General features: G+C 48.5%; 1 protein-coding gene across 4 annotated transcripts; it reads left to right on the forward strand.

Moving 5' to 3' along the window:
- The first annotated feature begins 32 nt into the window (after window positions 1-32).
- Window positions 33-23,333, forward strand: NAA60 (N-alpha-acetyltransferase 60, NatF catalytic subunit). Of its 4 annotated transcripts, none has more exons than XM_032998274.2 (7): window positions 33-165; window positions 13,191-13,306; window positions 14,818-14,947; window positions 16,307-16,403; window positions 18,682-18,916; window positions 19,748-19,933; window positions 20,182-23,333. In XM_032998274.2, exons 2-6 carry the CDS (start codon window positions 13,197-13,199, stop codon window positions 19,902-19,904), a joined length of 729 nt encoding a protein of 242 aa, XP_032854165.1. In that variant the 5' UTR covers window positions 33-165; window positions 13,191-13,196; the 3' UTR covers window positions 19,905-19,933; window positions 20,182-23,333. The 4 variants fall into 4 exon arrangements, with proteins under 4 accessions (XP_032854165.1, XP_032854164.1, XP_032854166.1 ...); XM_032998273.2 differs by having other exon boundaries at window positions 34-165; window positions 20,393-23,333; XM_032998275.2 differs by lacking the exon at window positions 33-165 and adding an exon at window positions 4,441-4,680 and having other exon boundaries at window positions 20,393-23,333.
- Window positions 23,334-23,760: the final 427 nt, after the last annotated feature.

Below are 23,760 nucleotides of genomic sequence, written 5' to 3' on the forward strand. Positions count from 1 at the left end.
CCGCCGGTCACGTGCAGGGAAGCAGCCTATGGGGAGGCGCCTTGCTGCGCGGTGCCCGGGGAGAGGAAGTGCCCGCCGGTGTCCGCCGGCCCCTCGCTCGGTTCCGCCGCCCGGAATGCGCTGAGCCGCCCCGGCCCTCCGCGGCGCGCCCGCCGCCCCTCCGAGGTGAGCGGGGAAGCCGATGCCGGTGGTGGGGGGGGGAGCCGGAGTTGCCGTAGCGGCCCGTCCCGGGCGCAGGTCGCCATGGCAACCCCGGCCCCTCCCCTGCCCTAGGCCGCCCCGGCGCGATGAGGCGGCGCGCGGGTCCGTGATCCCCGTGGGCTTCGTCCCGCGGGGAAGCGGGGGGGGGTGTGTGTGACTGGGTTTCACAGGGGCAACCGGGCGAGTGCTCGTTGCAGTGGGGTTGAAAGAACGCAATTACCGTGGCGGAACTGTGGCGTTCGGGTTATTGCAGGAAAATATAACGAACTCTGGCCGGAGTCAGCTTGCTGGCACCGCCCTGTGCTTGGGCACAGTGATGCCAACAGAGAAAACTATGCCCTGGCTTTGGGAGAGGCGCGGGAGGTCCCGCCGCTGCGCTTATTCCATCTCTTGGCGGGTTCCGAGTTGGTTTTGGGGGCTCAGCCAGCAGCGCAGGTGGTCCGTAGCATTAATTAGTGCGTCTCCATTTCCTCTTCCTCTGTAGCAGAATTTCCCTTGGGAAATAAGTCGTGCGTTGCTAGATCCAGCTCCTTCCCATGGACAGGAGCTGCTCTGGCTCTCCCAACAGCTCACAAACCCACCCCAGATGGCTCAAAGCTAACGCACACCACGACAGCTTAGCTTTTCTGCGCTTTGCCCCACAGAAGCGTTGTGTCCATTTGAGCCAGCCTCTAGAGCTTTAGTGGAGAGAAAGCAATTGCTGGACTTTGTTCCAAAGCAGGACCGCGGCTGAGTGTTTTTATGGGATGTATCTTGTGGTTTTTAATCGCAGCTGATCAAACTGAACCTGAAATGTTGTCCCAAAGACTTAATGGCACAGTGCTTCCTGCCAGGCGCAGTGGCACGGTGGCAGTTGGCTTTGCCATACATGTTCCATCTGTCCTGCGCAGCCGTGGGTTATACCTACACTATCTATATGGTGAAAAGAACACCTCCGTTTCGGAGACTGCCGAAGCTGCCTGCTGAAGCCGCTGCTTCTTTCTGTGTCCTGTGTGACTAGAGCTGGTGTCCTCACCACCGGGGTTGCTGTGTCCAGCCATGAACTAAAGCATGTGTTTTAGACGTTCACTCTTGATTATAGGCGTGAAATTATTATAATGTCCTGTAGGAAGCTGTTTAAATGTTTAATTATGTTTACTGTGTTGAGATTGAAGTGTGTTAGCCTGCTCTGTGTTGTAGTTTATGCTGTGTCTGTTGTGCTACAGCAGCTCCCAACATTGGCCAGCCTGTGCTAGATGATGGTGGTGAGCTCCTCTGAACCTTGGCTGCTCATTGCAGCTATTCTCTCCACTCTTGAGAACTGCATGAACGTGGCTGAGTGTGTGGCCTTTCACTGATAGATATATAGAGGCGTTAAGTAACTAGCTCAGACCAAAGGCTTTCTAGATGAGTGTTTTTCCCTCTCTGTTGTGATAATTCCCAGTATCCTGTTTTGACTGCTGCTGAGCAGCAAACTAATGTTCTCAGGAAACTCGCTGTAAGAACACGTTTTTGGTTTTGTTTTTGGTTGTTTTTGTTTGTTTTTTTTTTTTTCCCTTGCAGTGGTTAACACAAAGTAGAAACGTTTGCCTTTCTCTGACCTGCATTCCTCTTTTATCTACCGGTTTACAGAGTTTATCTGCTATTTTATTAGTCCTTTGGCAGCGTGAGAGCTTTCTGCAACTGTGAACAGCTTTAGATTTTACTGTCCTGGAAATCTGTGCCCTATTCCAAAGGATCAACAGCCAGTTTTGTTGCATATCTATTCATTTCTTCCATCTAGTTTTTATGAATCTGCTGAACAAATTATAGCTGGAATCTCTTTTCACTATGGATTCATCCTAGGTTTGCTTCCTTTCTTTTAATCTGCCATAGACTCTCCTTAGTCCAGCTTAGTTTCCTCAAAAGCCTTTACAGGAGACACTTCGGTAGCTTTTTGGGAATGCTGGTGCGTGATATTTTTTCAAATAAATCAACTGCCTTTATTCATAAACTCTAGTAGATTTCTCAGAAATGAGGTTCTTTTAAACAAAGCTGGTGGCTCTCTCCCAATCTGTTATAATTAGAGTGTGAACTCTTCATTTACATGATAATGTTGGAGCAGTCTCACCCCCATCAGAAGCAGTGATACCGGGTACTGCCTGGTACCAGGCTTTTAAAGTAGATGGTTTTATCTTTCAGGTTAGAAAAGTAGTTCTGTTATGTCTTGTAAACTAGTACTTCAATTAGTCTTTATATGCCTGGTAGCAAATAAAGAAGCATACAGTAGTGTGTAAGCATTGTTCCAACACGTTGTTTTGGTCTTTGACATAGCTGCTGCTGTTGTTTCTCTCAGCTGGTTGCTCGACGTATTTAAAGCAAGTTGACTTAACATGTCTGGGTAATCAGTAAGTGGCTGCCCTGTGAATACCCTCTTAAAACCTGTGGCATACTTAATGTTTATTTTCCTAAACCAGAGTGTTATCACCATGGCTTTTGGTATCTGGGCTGGCCGCAGACGTCATGAAATGTTTCGGGAGCTGCCAGTGAAATTCAGAAAAACGGTCTTTAGTAGTTGAAAGCTCAAAGAGCCTTTAACTTAGTATGTGTATTCATTTTTGTTGATGAAGTCTGGTACTACTTTCACGCCCGTTATTTCTTTCCCAGTAAGGATGATCTTTATTTGCATCAGGGTGATTTTTTTCTTCATGGAGGGGTTTTTTGGGGGGTGTTATGAATATAGGCGTTGGGCCAGTACAGTCTGGTCAGTGAGTTGTTGCTGGTATCTTAGCCCATTGGCTGGTGGGAACTGGTCCTTCTACCCAAGAAGCCATCCTCTCTCTTCCTGGCTCTTTTCCACTTCTCTGCCCCCACCCTGGCCACTCCCAGTGTAATTTATGGAGTGAGCAGGAGCAGGTGAAACTGTGGTTGCAAAGGCTGACTCTCGGTGACAGCACTGTTGTGAATACCTGAGGAATTACAGGTACAAACCTGGGGATTTCCTTGTGAGTGGTTGGCAGAGTTGATTCATAAGTCGTCATGGCTCTGCTTTCCTGCTCATCGCAGGCCGCTGGGCTGGAGGCAGCCTTTGGTCATGGACAGGGATTCCCTTCAGTGGTGTGGTGCCGTCAGCTGCTGTTAACGCTTAGTTCCTCCGTTGTTAAGATGCTTTTAAAGAAACAACTGGGCTAAGCTGTTCCGTGTAACAGCAGAGAAAGTTCTGTCTTAGCTGAGCACCTCTTCTACAGTCTTGAAAGTTAAGCGCTATCTAAAATTTTTATTAGAGTGGTGTCACTCCTGTCTTCCTGTTTTTTTTTTTTAACCAGTCACAGCGTGTCTGATGGCTTCAATGCAGGGTGTTGCAAAAAGACTTACAGCTTCATGTCTCACACTGCCTCCCCCCACCCACACATTCCTCCTCGTAGAAGGGTAGGAATGGAAGCTGCTCAGTTTTCCAACCTTACCTTTTAATTAAGTTTTTAATTTCCCCTTTTAACTCATTACTGTGGATGTGAGAGCAGACATCTACGCCAGAAACCACTTTAAATGTTACTAGCTTAAAACAGGAGCAGTGGGTTTTTTGAGTCGAACCTGGGTGTTTCATGTTGGAAAACAGCACTGAGAAAGAAAAAGAAAAGGAGCCATGTTGGCTCTAATTTTGAATTCGCGATCTTGGAGAGGTGTGAGTTTGGGGAGCTTGTCTGCCAACTAGGGAAGGAATGTTCTTTTCAAGCTTTCTTTTTTTAAAAGCACCTTGTTTGCAATAGCCTCTAAAAAGTTACTTGTTAGTGTCTCTTATAAGGATGTAGGCGGAGGGACTGGGTTTTATGGACAGCCATGTGTTGCTGCTCAGTAATGAGGACAGTGTCTAGGAAATGGAGGCAGGCTCGAATTCCCCTTTCCCTGTGTTTGTACTACACCAGGCTGAATTCCTCGCTGCTTTTTTTAGTCACCACATACGTTTTCTGTGTAGCTGTTTATTCTAATTTGGAGTGGCAGTGGGCCTGCATGTATGATGAGTTGTTTAGGGTTTTTTTTTTGTTGTTTTCTGGAGGAACAGCTGCCTATTGGAAACTTGCCGTGTTTGGCATTTGCAAGGTATTAGATCTCTCCTCTAGTGAGCTTCTGGTTGTAAATGTGCCTCTATTGTGACCCTTCGGTTTTAACTCCCCGCAGTGCTACTGCCACAAAGCAGATTTTCTCTTCCGCGTCTTAACAAGAAAAGATTTAACAGCAAAACCCTCTTAGAGATTCTTGTTCTCCATTCCCTGGAGGAATTGCTGTATCTGGGGCAGCGGGAAGCTGTGCCTTTTGCAGTGCGCTTTAGAGACACTTTAGTTGGGTACCAGCTCCTGTGAAATTCATGGCTTCAATAATGTATCTAGAGCTGTAGGGTAAAAGAACAGCCCCAAAAGTGACTTGTATGCAAGACGTTAACAGTTCTGCTTCTGGAAGGCTGACAAGTCAAACTTCAAACGTGTAGAGGATCGGGGATACAAGTATAAAAGGATTTCACTAACAGTAAGTGTTTTCATTTCAAATAAATAATCGCTACTTGCTGCGCAGGTAGAACTACATTTTACCTTCTCATTTTTTAATAGCATATTGGAGTCTGTTTCAAATCCTGATCCTTCATGGCAGGAGGCCAAAGTGTTAATTACTGTGATTCTGTGTTTTTGGCTTTTAGTCCTGCGGTATGCACACTTCAACCTGGGTGTAGTGGAAAATGAAGTGCAGAGCTGGGGTCAAGGCGCAAGTGTGTTTCTTAGAATGATGTTTTCAGAATTTCAGAGCTGAGGCAAAACTGGCTGAGCAGTGTGGGGTGAGCCTTTGGGAGGAGGGCTAAATTCCAGAATGGGTTTTCCCAGGTTGTGTGTGATAGTGCTGCCTTCTTGGCTGTTTGAGTCCAGTGTGCTCTGGTCAGGCTCCACACAAGGAGGGTTTAATAGCAGATTTAATCGTTTGAGATATATGGTGTTACATGGGATTTTGATTTAGCAGGGTGTGATACAGCAATATACTGAAATGGGAGCACAAGTACAATACAGCAGTTGCAGAGTATGGTTGAATCCCAGTATGAATGTGATGCCTGTTACTGGTCTATATGCTCACCATCGTGGTGCTCGGCACCTGCAGTCACCAGGTAGGAATACGCAGACTGAAGCCATCTTGGGCCCTTTGCTTTCTTCAAACTTTATTAATTGTCCAGTTTTTATACTTTGGGTTCAGCCATGCATATGCTCCCCCCATGCTGGTTTGGCTAGCTCAGGAAGACATTATTCTTTCTTAATTGTCTCTGGGCACCTGACGATTCACTGGTGCAGCTGTCTTATCTAAACCCAAGGTTACCCTCCAGGCTCCCTGGTGTTGACAATACATTCTTCCCCAAGCTCACTGTTTTTTTGCCCTCCTCCACTGTGGGGGTGTGCTGGTCGGGCACACTGCCCTGGACGGATTTACTGGAGAAGAAAGCCCAGCCACTGACAAACTCCTTTCTTCAGAGTGATGTCCCCGAGAGAAGTTCATTAGTGCTTGGGGTGTGCTTTGGAGGCAAACGGGATCTGCATAGAAGGGCTGGACTGAACGGTGTATCTTCAAGATGGGGCAGCCTAGGAGGCTGTGCAGGGGAAGGTGGTTGAGGAGGGCATTTTCCTGCACAGAAGGAAGCTGCTACTGCAGGAGTTTAAATAGTGAGGAGCTCAAAGTCTTTAGCTAGTGCATGTCGCTGAGTGACCAGCAGTCCACGAGGGGCTCAAAGGCTCACTGCTTGTGGTTCAGGGAGAAATGGCAGAAAAACTTAGTGCCTGGACTATTGTGAAATGATATAATCTAGCATCAGAGCCTGTTTCCAGCCATATCACTACATTATTTTCAGACCAAGGCACAAAATCAGTCTTTTTGTCCTAGATTTGCCATTAAGTCTCTCTCACTCCAAACATCAGCTTCTGCTAATGTAGGGAATTAAGTGATGGCAGTTTTGGGCAGCGCTTCTATGGGATGTGATGAATGGTAGAGGAATGGGGGTGAAACAGTCACCATGCTGCTTGTGATTGCGAACTCCAAGCCCCATCAGTTTGCGTAACATACTGGGAATGAGAAGAACCCATATCACCTGGAAGAACCATATCTTCTGGGATTTGTATGTTGCTTGTCTCAAATGAACCTGCATGGGATTCCTAGAAGGAGCAGGAACATTACATGGGGTAAACAGAGTGTAACACAAGCATACCTCTATATGCTCTTTATTGCACATGTAGCAGAGGTGGTTGTATTGGTGTAGGCAGCACATTTAACACCCCAGCTTTTCAGTTATGCCTTTGGGTACAAAGCAACTAGTCTGAGCCCAGGCAGGGTGAAGAGATTTTCTCCTCACTGATGTTATGTGGGACTGTGGGACCGAGCAATCTGATCCAAGTTGGGTTAAACCCCAAAGAGGTCCTTCCAACCTGATTTTTTTTGTTCTGTGACCAGACTTGTAGTAGTACATAGAAGGTATCAAGCCAAGTATTTAAATATCCTTAAAAATTTGGCTCCTATTGCTTTGATAATGTTGCCCTAAGTCCTAGAAGCGCCTCTTAGATTCTTAGTAATGAATTTGTTGTTTTCAAATTCAGTCGCACTTTTATTGTATTAGATGAAAGGAGTTTGGTAACAGGGGTGTCTGTGTGGAACATTCCCGGTGAGACCAGTAACCTAAAAACACAGTAAGCTTAAAATGAAATTCAGAAGGGAAATCTTTACTGCTTTGTTGGAATTAGACCTTTGGCTGGTTCAGATTGAATGGTTTAATGTAAATCAAATCCCCAGTGCCAGATGGCACAAGGTGGAGAGACTTATAGCTGTGAAAAATCCCACTGGCACTCTTGAAGTGATACTCCCCAGACAACAGCAGAGTTCATGTGTATGTTGAGTACAGTAATGCTCAATCACAGCTAACGTGCATCTGTCCTGCATTTTGAGTAGCTCTTAAAATTTTGTCTGGGCTTTGTTTGATCTGTTTTTTGTTTTTTGTTTTTGTTTGTTGTTTGATACAATTGAGAGAGGATGCCAAGTGTCATTAAAAATATTTTTCCTGGCAATTTTGTCTTGCTGGGATTTGAGGACTGCCCACACAGAAATTGTAAACAAGGATTTGGTGGCGACACAGGAGCAGTACCTCTGGTGAGGGTACCAGGCGTAAGGAAATCCAGCTCTGGCCCACTGTGCATGCACACAAATCTTTCAGGGAGTGTCTGCAGGTCTGTTTGTGCTGAGCAGATGGTCTGCTCATGTAAAGTAAAATACAGCTACTGTGCATGTGTCCATCGCTGAAGTGCTGAGTAGAAACACGCAGCTGTAGGCAGAGGGACGTGACCTGGGAACCGGAGGGGAAGCCGACTCGCTCGCTGCCTTTGCAGAGCAGACTGGATTAGCATCGCTGCAGTTCCTCAGACCTGGCCCATACATGGTATGTACTTGGTAGTTGTCAGGAGGAATTTAATGTGTTCCTTCTGTGGAATGACAGCAGATAATCCTTAATAATCTAGCAGGAGTGTGCTTGAAGAAAATGCTTTGAATTCCAGAAGGTGAAAATATTCAGATTAAGTAAATAAGGGTCTGCACCGTTGAGTGAAGGAGGTGCCTGCGATACCGAGGTGGTTGGCCGTGTGCCTTACAGGACAGTGCTTCCTGAATCGTGGGATCGCTTTGTAAAAATCCCCTAGCCTGCCAGTGCTTGTTTTTATTCTTTCCTTCAGGTTTGCTTCTTTCTGTTCAGGATGAATTGATTTCAATTAGCTTTTAAATTAGAAAGTAAAAGATTTTGAGGAACTTCAGTCTAGCTTTGTTTCTGCAAGTGAAGAAGGTTCCTTCATGTTGGTTTTTGTGTGAACAGTAAAATTGCAGCCAATACACCCCTTATTGGAAGTTATACATGTATACGATTCCAGTTAGTACTTGTTTACCTTTAGTCAGATTACCTTTTATTCTGCCAGGAAGTTTAGTGGTATTTGTTGCTAGATGAGAAAGTTTTTATTTGGGATTTTCATGACCTTATCTGGATAAAAGTTAAAGTCCAAATAAAAATTCATGAAACCAGCATCTTGTAATGGTTCATTGCTGAAATACAACTAATTTTTGCAGGATGCACAAGGCAGAAACATTGCTAAAACATGTCTAATAGTGCTAAACAAGGAAAATCTTAACTTGTTGAATCACTTGGCCAGGCTTTTGTAGGTATGGAAGTGCTCAAGGGATTTTCAAGCACATTTTAGCAGCTGCCTGCCAAATTCTAGCAAGCATCAGGCTTTATCTTGCATTTGAACCCCCTCTTGGGTTAAGAGTGCTGATTCTATGTGGCTACCTTAGTTCCTCTAGAAATATGGTATTATGTAGATTTTATCTTTTATTTATTTATTTATTTTTAAATACCAGAGCTGCAAGAGGGAGAGAACTTCCTGCTCTTGAGAAAAGCCTGAGTTGAGGTTTCTTAGCTGTGAAGCATCTAGTTCCAGTAAAGAAACTGTCCCTGCAGCTGGTAGCTAACCTAGACTCAGAACAGGACTTGCTCTTGCACAGTAGGACCTGGAAGTACTGGTGGTAGAAATATGTCAGTACCTCTACTCGTCTCATTGTGCCGAGTGAACACTGATACTTCATGGAGTCCCAACCATCACTTGGGCTGATGCTGGAAGGTAAAGACTCCTCTGCCTTCTAGGCAGCATTGTGACATACTGTTCTTTATCTCATTAAAGCTAGAGCTTATTGATGCCAAAGATTTATGACATTATTTGAAAATAGTAAGTTTAGGCTTTACAATGTGCAATTTTAATTCAGAATTTATATATAAAGTTGGCTTATTTAATAATGTACTTAATATTTCTTTTCGCAGTAATGGAAGTTGGATGAAATACTGGGTTTTTTTTTGTGTGTTAATATCTGCAGTTTTAAGGCAGGAAAGGGAATTAAATGCTCAGTTGCTAGCTCTGCTCACTTCTAACTTCAATATTTTGGAAAGGGGTGTCCTTGAAGATTTTAAAAATATTTAACTGCATGATCCCTTCGTAAGCATAAAATGTTGGCTCATTTTATAATCATGTGTTTCCCATTTTAACAAAGGGTGAGGTCACCATGCCCCACTGGGTGGAGGGGCGGTAGATGATGTTAACTGTGCCACTTACCAGACCGTGCCCATCACATGAGCAAATGGCTGAGACTTAAGGAAAAGGTATTAAAAGAAATAAGACAACTTCACTTTGGGTTTTCAAAAAATGGCTGTGGACCTCGTTCAGTTAACGGCATGTGGCTGGAGCCTATGTTTTGCTTCACAGCAACCTCCACTTCATCTCAAAGGTCAGAACAGGTACTGTTTTTTTTCAAGAATTATGATTTCTTTATTTTTCCAAAGAGATCTTTTGTCCTCTAAAACCAAGTTGACTCTGAAAGTGAAACTCTGATTACTGTGCTAGCTGAGGCTTTTGTTCAGGACTCTGGTTCTGCTAATTACAGCATGCCACAGGCTGTGCAGAGAGCCAGGACCTGGGTCTTGGGTGTTTGCCCAGATATCTGTGAAGAGCCAGAGGCTGTCACCTGGGTATGAAGAGAACTGACTTGCCTGAGGTTTCTTCTCTCTAGGTCCCAGCAGCCGCTTACCGCAGCTCCTCTGGCAGCAACAACACCCAACCAGGGAGGAAGGTGCACAGGTCTGCTCTCCTAAAACCTTGTGGCAGGACACAGTGCCAGGCGGGTGTCCTAAATGTTCTTTAAATGTGCAGGAGCATCTGGATTGGGTCACATAATGGAAAGCAGATGGAGCGAGTCCTTGCAAACACAACAGGCGCTGGGAAACGGCTGTCTGAATTTGAGGGGAGGGGAATTATCCTGTTCAACAAAACAGTCATGGATTACTTTTTTTTAAGGCTGGCTTCAGCTACAGGATAATGCATAATGCTTGCCTAGCTCTTTGAGAATATAGTGTTAAATAAACATGAACTAATCCTTGCAAGAATGCATCCTGTGCTGGCTCTGCCTCTCCTACAGCAGCTGCTGGCTAAGTTTGTTCCTAGGTCCTTGCCTTTTCTACTCATTAGCAGAAATATGGCTCTATCTTGGTTGTTTCATTTTTCTTGGATTTATTAATGCTGAAAGTATTGACTGAGAAGGAGTGTTGCCTTACAGGAGCATTAAAACTTCTCAAGAAAAACGCAAGGTATGAGAAAGAGCACTGCTGTTGCAAACTGGAGTGGTGGTTAATGCCCACTAATGAAGTGATGTACTGGGGCTTAGCGATGTATCTGGGCTTGGAGCTTTGCAATGGCCAAAGCAGCTCTGGCTGTATGTGCCTGCTCGCTCCTCCCTCCTCTTCCCCACCCCCCCCCAACCCCGAAAGCCTATCTTAAAGCTACTTGAGCTTTTGCCAAGCAGTTTTGGCCTATGAACAATTCTGCCCTCGCTTCATGATCTTGTGGTGGGTCAGCGCTCTGCAGTGGCTCAGCGAAGGGTCCCGCGAGGGTGGGACTGGGGTCCACACCGCTGCGCATCAGCTACCTCAGCCAGCACTGGTGTGGCTCAGAGCAGCCACGGCAAGTGAACGTGTGCCCTTCCCGCGGGGCAAGGCTGGGGCACCTTAAAAGGTCACCAGGGGCTGGTGGTGGAGAGCGTGCTTGCTGCCACGGCGGGGTACCGAGTCAAAGCCTAGCCTCAGAGGGCTTGAGCCAATTCTGGGAGTGTGAAATTAGTTTTAAAAGCAGCAAGGAGTACTGGTCCTGTGGGTTTTCTAGGTGCTTAAGTTGTTTTGAAACTAGCATCTGGACTGATTGTGAAAGCTCTAGGCTGCTTGGTAAACATACAGCCAGCAGTCCTAGAACAGGCTGTGAAATAGCTGTGATTCTTTTTAAGGACTTCTTTGGAGAAGAACAAGCCATTCATATCAATGTGTGCATCTGCCTGGATGCCCTCCTCAGGGAAATACGTCAGACCAGTCACTGGGAGGAAACCTGTGTCTAGGAGGATCCCTTCTTGAGGAGATCCACCCCATTTCATGTTTTCAAGAGCTGCAGGAGAACAACCTTGGACCTCTGCTCTATTAAAGCATTTTACAGTTCTTTCTGCTTGCATTGGAGAAGGGCTGACAAAGATTTCTCTAGGTAACAGTGGACCTTAATTGTATCCTTTCTCCTGTTGATATATTGGCTCTTGGACATGTTCCAGAGATTGCACACAAACCAGTGGTAGCATTCCTCCTTCCTCTCTGGGAGATCTGGGTGGGCATAGCATAGAGGCTTTATGCTACTGTCTGTGGGGATGGAGGGTGGGAGCTCGTGCTGCTAGAGCTAGTGCAGAGGAGTCACACAACCTGTGTTTCAGGTAGAGTGCCAAAGTCAAGGGTAAATGTTGTTCTTGTTAGCAGTGCTAATTATTTCTCCGTCAGCACTGATGTTAAGTTCCAAGGACCCCAGCATCTGGGAACTCTGCTTTCTCACTTACCACCATGTTGTGCTAACTGGGAGTTGCTCTTTACCAGTTCATCCAGGGGAATTGCAGAAGAAAGCTGTCTTAAGTACCTTAAAAGAGAAATTTGGGGGTGGAATGTTGATTTTATGGCTTAGCCTGGGTTTTTTCTTAGGGGTACAGTGAAAGGATGTGTTTCCAAATTCTTAGGAGAGCAGTCGCACACAGTTGTGTGCTGTCAAACCAAGAGCACTGCTGTGCCTGCTCCTTTTGTGCTCCTTTGCCGGTTACAGAGTATATTACAGAGGTGATGCAATTTTTGCGTTGACGCTGGCCGAACGGCATATCTAGTCCAGTGGGGAGCGTGGTGAAATCTGTTCCTTCTGGAGTCTCTGAGCTTCAGAGCAAGAGCACAGGAGAGCTGAGCATCCCTTTCAATGGGAGGGTGTACACAAGTGTGGGCAGCTTTTCCTTGTAACTCAGCATTTCAAAACCAAGATTTGAGCCTCTTAAAATTGGGAAAAGAAGGCAAGAACGAAATCAAACAATTTTTAAAATGAAGGATGTTTTTTTTCTTTGCATCTTGGTCTGGTTCTTTGACCGGTAAGTAAGAGGGCTGGAGTGAGAGACAAAGCTGTGGATGGAGAACTGCAGGTGGCCTGCGAAAGGGAGCGGAGTCCTGCAGCTGCCCTGTCACTGCCTGCAGTGTTTGCTGTGTGTGCCGTGTCTCACGGGGGGCTTTGTCCTGCCTAGAGCCTGTTCTCAAGATCTGTTCTTCATTCACGTGTCTGCGCCACAAATGCTTTTACAACCACTCTAGTTATTGCTTGCTTCTTTCCCTCTGGTACCTTGTTCAAAAAAGGCTGAAGACATTGGAGTAAGCATCCTGTACGTGGTTGGCAGGATTGTGGTAGTGCTGTGGTGAAAGAAAAGGGTATCTTGGGATTTCTGTATTTGAACGCTCTCTGCTGGGCTGGAAAGCCAGCCCTTGTGAAGTTGTAGCACGTAGGAATGAGGGGAAATGAAACTAGATCTCATTTCACCAGTACAAGTTGAACAAAATCAACGTTTTAAAGAATTTGAGTCCTTTGCATACATACTAACTGGAGATGACGGGACTGTGTAAGAGGACTTTATGAATGTTCTCCTAGCAGTGCTTCCTTTTTAAGCTGTTTTCTTCAGTTTTGTTTTAACAAAATGTTGGTCCTGCATAGACATTTGAAGAGCTCCATGCATCGTAAGGTACACTTGGCACATTGTTGGCTTATTTAATGCAGCGCCCTGAGCACTTTTGTGGAGTGGTTGGTGCCACATGCTCCTTCACACCAGCATCACTGGACTGTGCTTGCAGGGAGCGGGGTGTGTACAGAGGTGGGTCAGGCTGAGAAGTGAGCTGTGCTCATCCTCTGGGCATCAGGGCTTCGAGTTGCTTCTTGGGTTAGAGTTGCCCTGTTTTGCTTCATCTCTCCTGAAAACTTGTTCTGCCAGGAAGAACAACTTTACTGATGCTGAGAGTCTCCTGCTGCCTTTGCACAGATGCCTGACTGAAGCTGAGAGTCAGAATCTGTGCTTCACCATTCTTACTGTGCTTTCTTTTCTTGCAGGCGTGAATGACAGAGGAGGTGCCCCCGACTGCACTTACAGACGTAAACCTGCGTCTTCTCTGCCACGATGACATAGACACAGTGAAGCAGCTCTGTGGCGACTGGTTCCCAATAGAGTACGTTACCCGTTTGGGGTGTGGGGCAGCAGGGATCTAGAAACAAATGGTGTGAACCTGCACTGGTCCAGTTCAGAGTTGACACCAGAGGCTCTGCAGCCACCTGGACTGTTGCTAAGATAGCAGCAGGTTCGGAATCTTTTATGTGCTGTGGAGGTGTTCCTGTTAATGGCTCGTTGCTGCCTGTCCTGCAGGGTCCTGCAGTCATCAGAAAGTTTCTGTATGCAGATTTTGGCAGAAAGATGGGCTCTGTAAGAAAGGGGGTGGATCAGCTTCTTGGGAAAGACTGTGTATGAGATGGGGAAAGGAGCACACCTCCAGAAGAAAGGATAGCATCCCTGTGCTTGTGAAAGAAAGTTGTGTTCTGGGGTGTGTGCCAAGAAAGCACCCTCAGAGCTGAACTAGACTGACATGAAGCAACTTCCTAAGGGACTGTCTTTCCGAATGTCCCAGGGGGAGCTTGAACTTGCCGGTGTACTCAGGATCACTGTTACTCCCAAAACTCTGGCAAAGATCTGGCTTCAAGCTGATCTCAGTCTGCCCCAGGTCAGTTCCCCAGGCCGCATTTGGTAAATGTTTGTGTCTGCATAAGCAAGGGAATAAGGACCTTTTCTGGGGGCCAGTGATAGCTTTCTGGCTTAAAGCATCCAGGGGAACTACAGCTGTAGACTTCAAGGATTTTTTTGCTTTAGCTTTGTTGAGAAGGTTTATAGACTATTTTAACAGATTATAATTAAGATTGCTTAAAATCTAACAAACCAGCAAAAGCATTCAAAATACTCTGAATTTGTAGATTTCTTTTAAACAGGAGGCATGCTGGACTCTCACTTTGAAATAAATTAGTGTATTCTAGTTTCCCTTTAGTAGCTGCAGAAGGGGGAGCAGAGGTGGGGGCTGGTGTTGCGGGGTCTTTTGGTACTGATATGCAGGGGTTTTTTTTTCACATGTGTATCAAATTCATGAGATCCTTACACTCTTAGATGAGGGCAGATGGATTTTGCATTTTAAAATAACTTGCTGAAGATGGAAGTGAAAGCTCTGGGCACTGAATGTAAAATGAAAATGTGGTCATAGCAAAGCAGGAGGCCATTACATGAGCAGCCTGCATTGCTGCTTAGATGCAGCTGAAAGAAACCATGCTACCAAATGGGGTACAGCAGCTGTTTGATGTTCACTGGGACTGTACAACAGTTAAGGCAGGAAAGGTGAATAACTTCCTAACCCAGATTCCGTGGAATAAGCCAAGTTACTAGCGTAGAAAGAGCTTTAGGTTGATACACGGCTGAGCTACATGGCTGCATATCTTTGCAGAAGACAGCCCTTTTAGTAGCACAGCTTCCCTCCCTTAGTCTGGTGTGAAATACATTGGCCTGCAGTTCCAGTGACTGATGTTTAAAGATGTTGCTGCCCCTTTCCAGCTGAGCAGCATCGTGGCACAACATTGGCTGCAGCACTGCCTGATCCTGTTGGCTCTGTGTCCCCAAACGTGCCTGTTTTTTCTTCCTTCCCAGATACCCTGACTCATGGTACCGAGATATCACTTCCAACAAGAAGTTCTTTTCCCTCGCAGCCACTTACAGAGGCTCCATCGTGGGAATGATAGTGGCGGAGATCAAGAGCAGAACAAAGGTGCATAAAGAGGTATGCTACTAACCTGTGCTTTGGTATGAGGTAGTCCACCTCTTGCCATGGTTAACTGTGATGGAACCTGTTTGGAGTATTTTTCCCCCACTGCCATCCAGGTACTTATAAGAGCTAATTTAAGAAACCTGAGTTAATTTAAGGACCCCGAGAACATGCTGACTTCCAGCTAATGGAGCATGGGTGGTGGGGTGCATCGGAACACGTGGGCTGCTGGGCAGCTTGGTACCACAGAGTCTCTGCCTGCTGGGGCCAGGCAGCTGGGCTCGATGGGAGGTTGCTGAGATCAGGTCATCAGGCACAATCCAGAAGTGACTGTGTAGCATTTAACTGTTGCCTGGTGGTTTTCAGTGTGCCTGGTCATCAGTGGTGACTGAGTTATGGCACAGCTGTGGGAGAACAAACCTCTTCCTTTCTTATGTAAGGGTTGAACTTCCTTAGCTCTGCTGGGCGAGTCACTCCTGTGACTTCCTGCAGAAACTCCTTCATTTACACGGTCGCTGTCTCGAACACAAAGCAGAGGTAACCAATCTGCAGAAAGCTCAGGCTTCGGGGATAACAGGGCTTGGAGGCCAGGAGAGACAAGTACAGCAAAGAGGTGAAGAGGAGATGACCACTGAAGACAATATGGAAAAAGACCACTGGGTTAGTGTAGGGAAAACAGCATAAGCAAGTGGATTAAAGAAAACCAGGGGCAATGCAGAGATGCACTAAAAGGCCATCCGTGTTACGATTAAACAATAATCTTAACATTCGCAGGAACCAAAAACATTGAGTGGCGTGGGTCTCTTCACTCTAGCTATCTGGCTTCACCTCAGAGCTAGTCAAAATCAGAAACTGCATCTTCAGCAACTCTAACAAAAGGCTCTTGTTCCAGCCAAGTTGAAAACCAGGGGCTTATTCAGACACTGCTCCAGGCGATTGAGCCTGTAGAACATGTTCCTTGTCCTCTGCAGCGGTACAGAGATCTCCAGCTGACACGAAGCACAGATGGAACATGCAGGCAATAAAGACTCTTGCTGGATTGATCTAGACACTGATGGGTAACTCCAGAATTGGCAATTTGAATCCTTCCTGACAAAGAATGCAAATGTATTCTGTCTCTAAGCCCACAAATAATGTATATAGTAAGGAAACATCATGATTTGTGTTTTTCATCTGGGAAAATTATACGAAAATAGGAATAACCCTGAAGTGACCATGCTTGGATTTTTTTAACTCCCTACATCCTTTCCAGAAGCTTCAGCTGAGGTTGCTCAGTGAAGTTTCCTGCTATAGCATTGTTTCAGTATGGGATTCTTGCTTTCTCCTGTGCCTTCTGAGGCATCCTGCTAAATAACTTGTCATATCTCTACTCAGGATGGAGACATCCTAGCTTCCAATTTTCCCCTGGACACTCAAGTTGCTTACATCCTAAGTCTTGGAGTGGTGAAGGAGTTCAGAAAACATGGAATAGGTAAGATGCTGCTAAGTGACAACTCGGTTGCGGTCGTTTGCCACGTGTGGCTAGTGGGCATGACTGAAGGAGCTCCACCATTTCATCTGAATACCCTTTTGAGCCAAGCTTGTCAGTGATGTGTACCAGCAATTGTGAAGATGATGCATTCGTGTCCCCTTCTTGCTATTAATGCAGGTGCGCTGAGATGTTTTTACTGGTGTAGGCACAACACAATGTGCAAATGTGTCCAAAAAGCACGGGGTTTGTCTGTCTTGTTCCCAGGGGACAGCTGAGCACACCAAAAACTTCCACTCCTGCTGCTGGGACTGACTTCGCCCTGGAGCAGGGTTTGAAACGATTTTCTTTCATGGGTATCAGAAGAAGAAGAGGCAGAAAATATAGCTGCTTTTAACTGTTCAACTTCATCAGATAGAATAAACATTTAGAAAAAGATAAAGGGAACTGGAAAAAGAGCGTAACTGGGATGTGATTAAATCTGTCAAATGCATGTAAAAGTCAGCTCTGCCTGCCTGCTGCAACACAGCATTTTTGCAGCTGTTTGAAAATCCTGCAGTCAGAAGGGCTTATCTCCATTTAGAGCAGGATGTGTTTTGTCATCAAGTAAGTGCCCTTCTGGTGTAATTTCAAGCATGAGATATATCTTTGATCTGCAAAAGGAAATAGGCCAGGTTTGGCAGCATGAGCCAGTGTTGCACATCTGGAGTTTCTTCAGTGGATACAGGTATAACCCACCTTCTTCAGGTCCTCCCTTCTCCCCCAGTCGTGTTTAGAAAAGTACAAAATGATAGGATATGTAAAGAAATGACCAGAAGAGTCCTCAGTGAGAGCACTGTATTTAAAACTTGCATTGAAGTGCTACTGCAGTTAAATTTGTTGTACAAAGAAGAAAATACTAGCACAGAATAGCTTTCAGAGAAGATGGTAAAGGGGTCTTCTGTTCTGTAAAATTGTGCTGGTTTTGAGTCTCCTTTCAGTTTCTAAATCCTAATTATTTTTTTTCCAGCTCTGTCTTGCTGGAATTTTCTCCTTTCAGAACCAGTATTTCCTGTATTCATTACATCTGTACAGCACGTTGCTGTGCTCTCTCAAAAACTTTGGACTTGTACCTGTAGAAAAACAACCCAAAGAAGCTGCTGCCGCTTCTTCTGAGACCTTTCTCTTGAGAGTTTTTCTACTTGTGTTTGAAGCTGAAGTCTTTCATGCAGGAGGCTTTTCACCCCAGGCATACTTCTAAGCCCTAAAGCTCTGATTTTTCTCTGGCAGACATTAAAAGGCTTTGGTTTTTAGTTCTCTGCTATTCTTAAACCAGAGGGCAGTTGCATTTCTGTGAGAGTAGAGTATCTCATAACAAAATTAAACCGCTCTCCCGTTGATGTCGCTCAGTGTCTTTTTGTGCTTGGCTGATATAAATTCTCACTAAATATCAAGTGACCATGAAGTCAATGCTGTTGACTTCTGCTCTGAAATCCTGTGGGTCCTGCTATAAGTCTTACGTGCCCTGGGGATTGTGAAACAGCAGTGTAAATCTCATCTGCGTGTTTGTATTAGCTAAGCTATTTCTTTAGCCTGTTGTTGCCACACCTGATGGAAGAAGTTCCTCTGCAGATTCTGCTGGGTCCTTCATGCCATGCTGAGGTGGTTTGGATGAACCTCGGGGTTTCATTTCTTGGGGCCGGGGTATTCTCTGTGCTCTTCTCTGGTTTCTCCTGCTGACTCGTGGCTGCAGCAAATCCAGGTTGAATGAGACTGTGCCTCAGCTCCCCTCCTTAGATGGGATCAGTTCTTAGGTTTTGAGTTCATCAGACACAATGCAGTAACCTGCTTGTGAAGTCCTGTTTTGACACACTGCTGTTTCAAATAGCTTTAAAATAAATAAACGTGATGGAACTGATACCACTGAAAATGACTCACTGACCTTCCCCAAGGCTGAGCGCTGCCTGGCTGGGGATGGGTGTTATTGCCAGATTCCTATGTCTGGCTCATTGTTGTCATTATTGAATCAGAAGTTTTTGTCTTTGTAAAATCCTTTGTGAAACCTTGTGAGGCCATTGCTCATAGGTGAGATGAGATTCCTATTAAAACCATGTACCATGGTCCTGTTAACTTTCTCAAGAGGGTCTGTGAGAACTGGCTGGGATCTAGGGTCTTCAAGCACGTGCAGCAATCTCTGCTGAGGTGCTGGGTGAAGGAGATCTCAGCTGGGACCTACAAACCCTTGTGCTGTCCCTGAGAAGGCATCTGCACCGTGTGATTCTGCTGCTCTGTCCTTCAACAGGTTCGCTCTTGCTTGAAAGTTTAAAAGACCATATATCAACGACTGCCCAGGATCACTGCAAAGCCATCTACCTGCACGTCCTCACCACTAACAACACAGCAATAAACTTCTATGAAAACAGAGACTTTAAACAGCACCACTATCTTCCCTATTATTATTCCATCAGAGGGGTCCTCAAAGATGGCTTTACCTACGTCCTGTACATCAATGGCGGACATCCACCCTGGACAATCTTATATCCTTTACCTTCAGTCTCCGATGAGCACTGGAGCACACTAAGGAGATACAAACTAGGTTTTGGGTTAAAAATAGCAATCCGGAAAAGTGTGAGCTGGCTGGGTCTGGGGACTGATGCCTGCTGAGATGTGAGTTTAATCTGAAGGTGGAAGGAAAGCGGTGTTGGAGGCATTTGACAGTGACTTGTTTGTACCAAAGCTCTCCCGACTCCTCTGGGAACAGCTGAGGGAGGCGGTGTGGGATGGTGCATTGAATGCTAAATTGGAGCGAGCTTGATGCCAGTGATAGCGAATGCAGGTGTTAACACATTCCCTAGCCAAAGCACTAGGCCTGTTTTGGCTTGTGGGGTGCAGGATTTGGCCAGGAGCATGGCAGAGAAGCCCTTGGTCTTGCTTCCTGTGACTTAGGATCCCCTGTGACTGGCCTGGCCTGGATCTCAGCGGGCTGCTCTCAAACTGACTTTGGGAGATTGTTTCAGGTCACTGGATCACGAAGAAGTAACCTGATCTTCCCTGGGTGTAATTAGTCAGTCCAAACCTCTCCAGGCAGGTGGATGGATTGCCATCCCCGCAGGAGCTCGCTGTGGAGTGCAAAGGGAACAAAGAGCTGCCTAGAGGAGGTATTTCCCACATGAATTGCAGCCAGTGTTCCCAAATTGCCTCTTTTTACAGTGCAAAGCAGACCTGCTTTTGAAAGAAAGGAGCAGGCCATTAATACAAGGAGCAGAAGTAACCGAGCAGAGCACTGCACGATGGCGTCTCTTTAGGGAGTATTTAAAGTTATTTCTTAAGTTACAGAGTAAATGTTGCTGTCCTTAACTGGTGGCCACTGACTACCTACAGCACATTGGATCAACGCTAGCCAGCCTGAGCCCGTGTTCAATTCCCCAGAGGATATATCGCCAAGCCCAGAGCCTTCTCTGCAGCCTTCTGCCCTGGTCTGGCATTTCTGCCAAGAGCGGCATTGAATACAGCCGGACAATGTGACTGGATCAGAAGATACACAAAAAGCAAAGGTAGGTACCTGGGGGAAAGCTCCCTCCTCCTCCCGAGGCCGGCGGCGCCCCACGGCCGCTGTCCTGGGGCAGCTGGGAGCGTCCTCGAGTGAGGGCTGCCGAAGCTGCGGCCTTGCTGCTGGGCACGGTGGCTGGGCAGACTCCTGGCAGCTTCATTTGAAGGGAACTGGAACTCTGATCTCATTTACTTGAGCCCAGAGCCTGAGAGCAGGCTGAACCTGTCCCTGCTGTCTCTCTCCTTTTCCCAGCTCTGTTAGACCAGCTCGCAAGACCCAGAGTGACTGAGTCCTGCCTCCTTCCTCAGCTCAGTGTCCCGGCACAGCAACCGGGAGCCCATTCGCTGCCGGTTGCATGGCATCTCTGACAACAAGGTCTCCAGGACAGTGGCTCCCCAGGATGCTTGAAGAGACCCGTGCCACCTGGTTTCCTTAAGACAGCTGCCCTCTTTTTTTTCCCTAGGATCGTTCTTCCTTTCATCTCGTGAACCGTCCGGCTCCGCACCGATTCCGGTGATGACTGCTCTCGGTCAGTGACCCAGCCCCTGGACGGGACTCCTTGTCCCACAGGTTGACTCAGATTTGGTAGCCTTCACACTTGACGGGCTGCAGCCCTGACTTACCCCGCCGTGGCCAGGAGCCTGCGAGCGCTGCCCGGGCAGGCCTGGCTGGCGTGCGAGACATCTGGCTGCGCCGTAGCTGAGGGCCCTTTGCGTCACCCGTTTGTGTGCATGTTGCACTGTCCCCGCCACTTCCCTTGCCTCTGGTTTGCTCCTGTTCCTACACATGATGTAGAGGGGTTCAGTTGCTGCTTCCACACCACGGCTACTGAAAGCAGCGTGAATGAGGTTAATGAATCTGCACTGACCAGCCCTGTAAATGAGCCGTGAGCGCCCTGGCAGGCTGCTGCTGGCAGAATATACAGTCGTGCCCTTGTTGCTGGGGAAGGGGGGAGCTGGGCGAGGGGAAGCGGGAGCAGGGATTGTGTCTGGGTCCTGCCAGCTCAGCTGCTGGGGCTTCCTGGGAGCAACCTCCAGGGAGGGCAGCTGCCTCGCGTGAGAAACTACCCAGCCCCACCAGCCCTCGGGAGTGACTTAAAAAGAAGCATCCAATTCAGGATGCATCAGGTAGAAGGCAGGGAATGAAACTGCTATTTCATAGTGAAATATATATATTATACTGTATAGATCTTTCTGCCTTTGTCCAAGTTGGAACGTAGCAGGGGAGGGGAGCTGGGGATGTAGAGCCAGAGCCCTGCAGAGTCTGGTCCAGAGCCCTTCTCCTCCCCTGCGTGCGCCCTCCCTTGGCACCGGGGCTGGACTCTTGCAGCAGCTTTAGGGATGAGCTCTGGGCACCGATCACGCCAGCTTTTCCTGGCTGCAGCAGAGCCCTCCCCCGGGTGCTGGCGGGCAGTCTCCCAGCGGCTCTCCAGCCGTGTCGTGGCCGCAGGACCCCTCGGTGGCCGGGCCGACCAGGGGCTCTCAGCAGTTCAGGTCCAGCCTGTGTGGAGGCCCCGCTGTGCAGCCAGCCAGGCGCCCTTCCTGCGCCTTGGAGCAAGGCTGGGTGAGTGCTCTGCTTTTAAGGAGGGACTCTCTGCAGCTCCCCCAGCCCTGGGTGTGTGTCAGAGGTGTGGGTATCATCCTTGTACCCTGCTGGGCTCCCCTGGCGAATCCTCCGTCCTCGGCTGAGGCTCTTCCCTTGCTCAGCACTGTGTTTCTCCTTCCCCTCTCATTTTGAAACCAGGACTTGAGCGATGGAGAGCTAAGCCGCAGCTGGTGCATCGCCTGGGTGTGCGGGCAGCGCCGGCTCTGGCAGCAGCTTCGGGATGTGAGACAATACCAGTCAGTCTTAGAACAGAAAGCAAGCGCGTTAAGGTATTGCAGCCCGAATGACCGTACAAAGTCATGTCAGTGTCTGTAAGCCCTTGGGGTGGGAGTTAACCAATAAAAGGGTGCAGGAGCTGAGCTTGCTCCGGGTAGTACCGTGCTGGTTCCTGAGAAGGGGAGCTGGGGCTGTGTGCTGCCCCGCAGCTCAGGGGTGGCTCTGGCACAGGAGGCCCCGGTGAGCGCAGCCTCCGCTGCAGCCCGGCCTGCGGGAAGCAGCTTGCTCCAGCCCCAGGGGCTGGCACGTGCTGTGTTTCGGAGCAGCAGGAGGCTCTGCTGCTGGGAGGTGCTGGTCCCTCTTCTGGGGCTCAAAGCAGCCTGGCTCAGCGACTGTTTGACACGGGGTAAAAAGGCGTCTGTCTCCGTGAGGACAGCTGAGGTTGGGGCTGTTGGGAGAGTCCATCCTTGGAGACCTTCAAGCCCCGAGAAGCCAGGGCTGAGCTCTGTGGGCCTTGCTCTGAGGCTGTTGGAGCAGAGCACACACCCGAGGCTCCCTCCAACCGCTCTGTCGCTGGTTCCCGGTCAGTTTAGACTCACAAGCAGCTCGGTGCTGGGCACGAAGTTGCGGCCGCTGCCCTGCGCGCAGCAGGCAGGCCGGGCGAGGCTCAGGGGGGGCGGTTCTGGGGCTGATGCTCGCGGCTCCGGCTGAGCTGCCTCCCTTGGGGTGCTGGCTGGGCGAGGAGCTCGGCTGCCCACGGCGCTGGGGTCCCAGCCCGCGGCCGTGCCCCGGGCCTGCGAGCGCGGTGGTGGAGCTGCTCGCAGAAGTTGGGGGCAGGAAATGCAGCCGAGCTGCTCGTGGCACCTCGGCCTGGGAGCCCAGGGCCACCCTGCGCGTTCCCCCCACCCCAGCCCTGTGGTCGGGGCTGCGGCTGCCACCACCTCACCCAGCCCGGCCTCGCCGGCTCAGGGGGCCCTGGCCCTGCTCCCCCAGGCATGTCGCTGCCCAGCGGCTCTGCCGGCGGGTGCTGGTGATGGCGAGGCGCTGGCTGGGAGGCTCTGGCTGTCCCCCCTGCTCCTCTCGCAGCCCAGCTGGCAGGGGAGGTAGCGGCAGGGGCTGCTGCAGCCCCTCCTAGCCACAGCGCTTTCCCAGGGAGACCTGAAGCCCCCTTCTCATTCAGCCTCATTTGTGTTACCATCTTTTGGTTTCTTTTTTTTTTTTTTCTTTTTTCTTTGCTTATCTACTTTTTACTTAAGCAAGTCTATTGGTTTATATGAATTTCTTTAGCAACTCAAGCCCCTGGTTTTCCTCAGCACTTGCTTTCTCTGGACCAGAATGACTCTCTCCTGCTTGCCTGGGACTGATGTTCCCCCCCCACTTTCTCTCCTGCCCATTACACAACCCAACTCCACTGCTGCAGCACTTGGGCACATCCCAAGGGGACCTGCGACTGATCCGCGTGTCCTCCTGCCACCCTGTCCTCTGAGGCATCAGCCAAGTCACCCCCTCACAGCCCATTATTTATTGAAGAGCATTGTGCTGCTATCATCGCCTTCTCTCTAAACGTCTTCAATTAAACCAAACCTCTTTTCCGAGTCGTTTGTCACTGCGCAGGAGCCAGCCTCCGCCCGGCTGTTCGACCACCTTCACCTGACCTTGCTGGGGCTGGGGGGGACGGGTGGAGGATTTTACGGAGGCTCAGCTGAAATGCCTCCCCCCGCTGAGAGCAGAGCCTCGCTGCTGCTCCGGGCTCCTCACCGGCTGCCCCAGCAGCAGCTGCCTTACGGAGGCCAAGCGCCTGCTCACGCACAGCCGGTGCCCAGGAGCTGCACGAGCCCTTTTGGAGGAACCCACCAGCAAAAGCTTAACGCTGGTTGGTGGCGGTGCAGCACCCTGAGCCAGCCCGCGCCCCGCCAGCCCCCTCTGCCCCAGCTTCCCCCCAGCTCTGGGCCCTGCCCTTCACCTCCAGCTTCTTGCCCCAACCCGCGCCGGCGAGGAACAGGGCGGGGG

The sequence above is a fragment of the Tyto alba genome, unplaced genomic scaffold (assembly GCF_018691265.1).
Source record: "Tyto alba isolate M040663 unplaced genomic scaffold, T.alba_DEE_v4.0 Super-Scaffold_28, whole genome shotgun sequence".
Taxonomy (NCBI): Eukaryota; Metazoa; Chordata; class Aves; order Strigiformes; family Tytonidae; genus Tyto; species Tyto alba.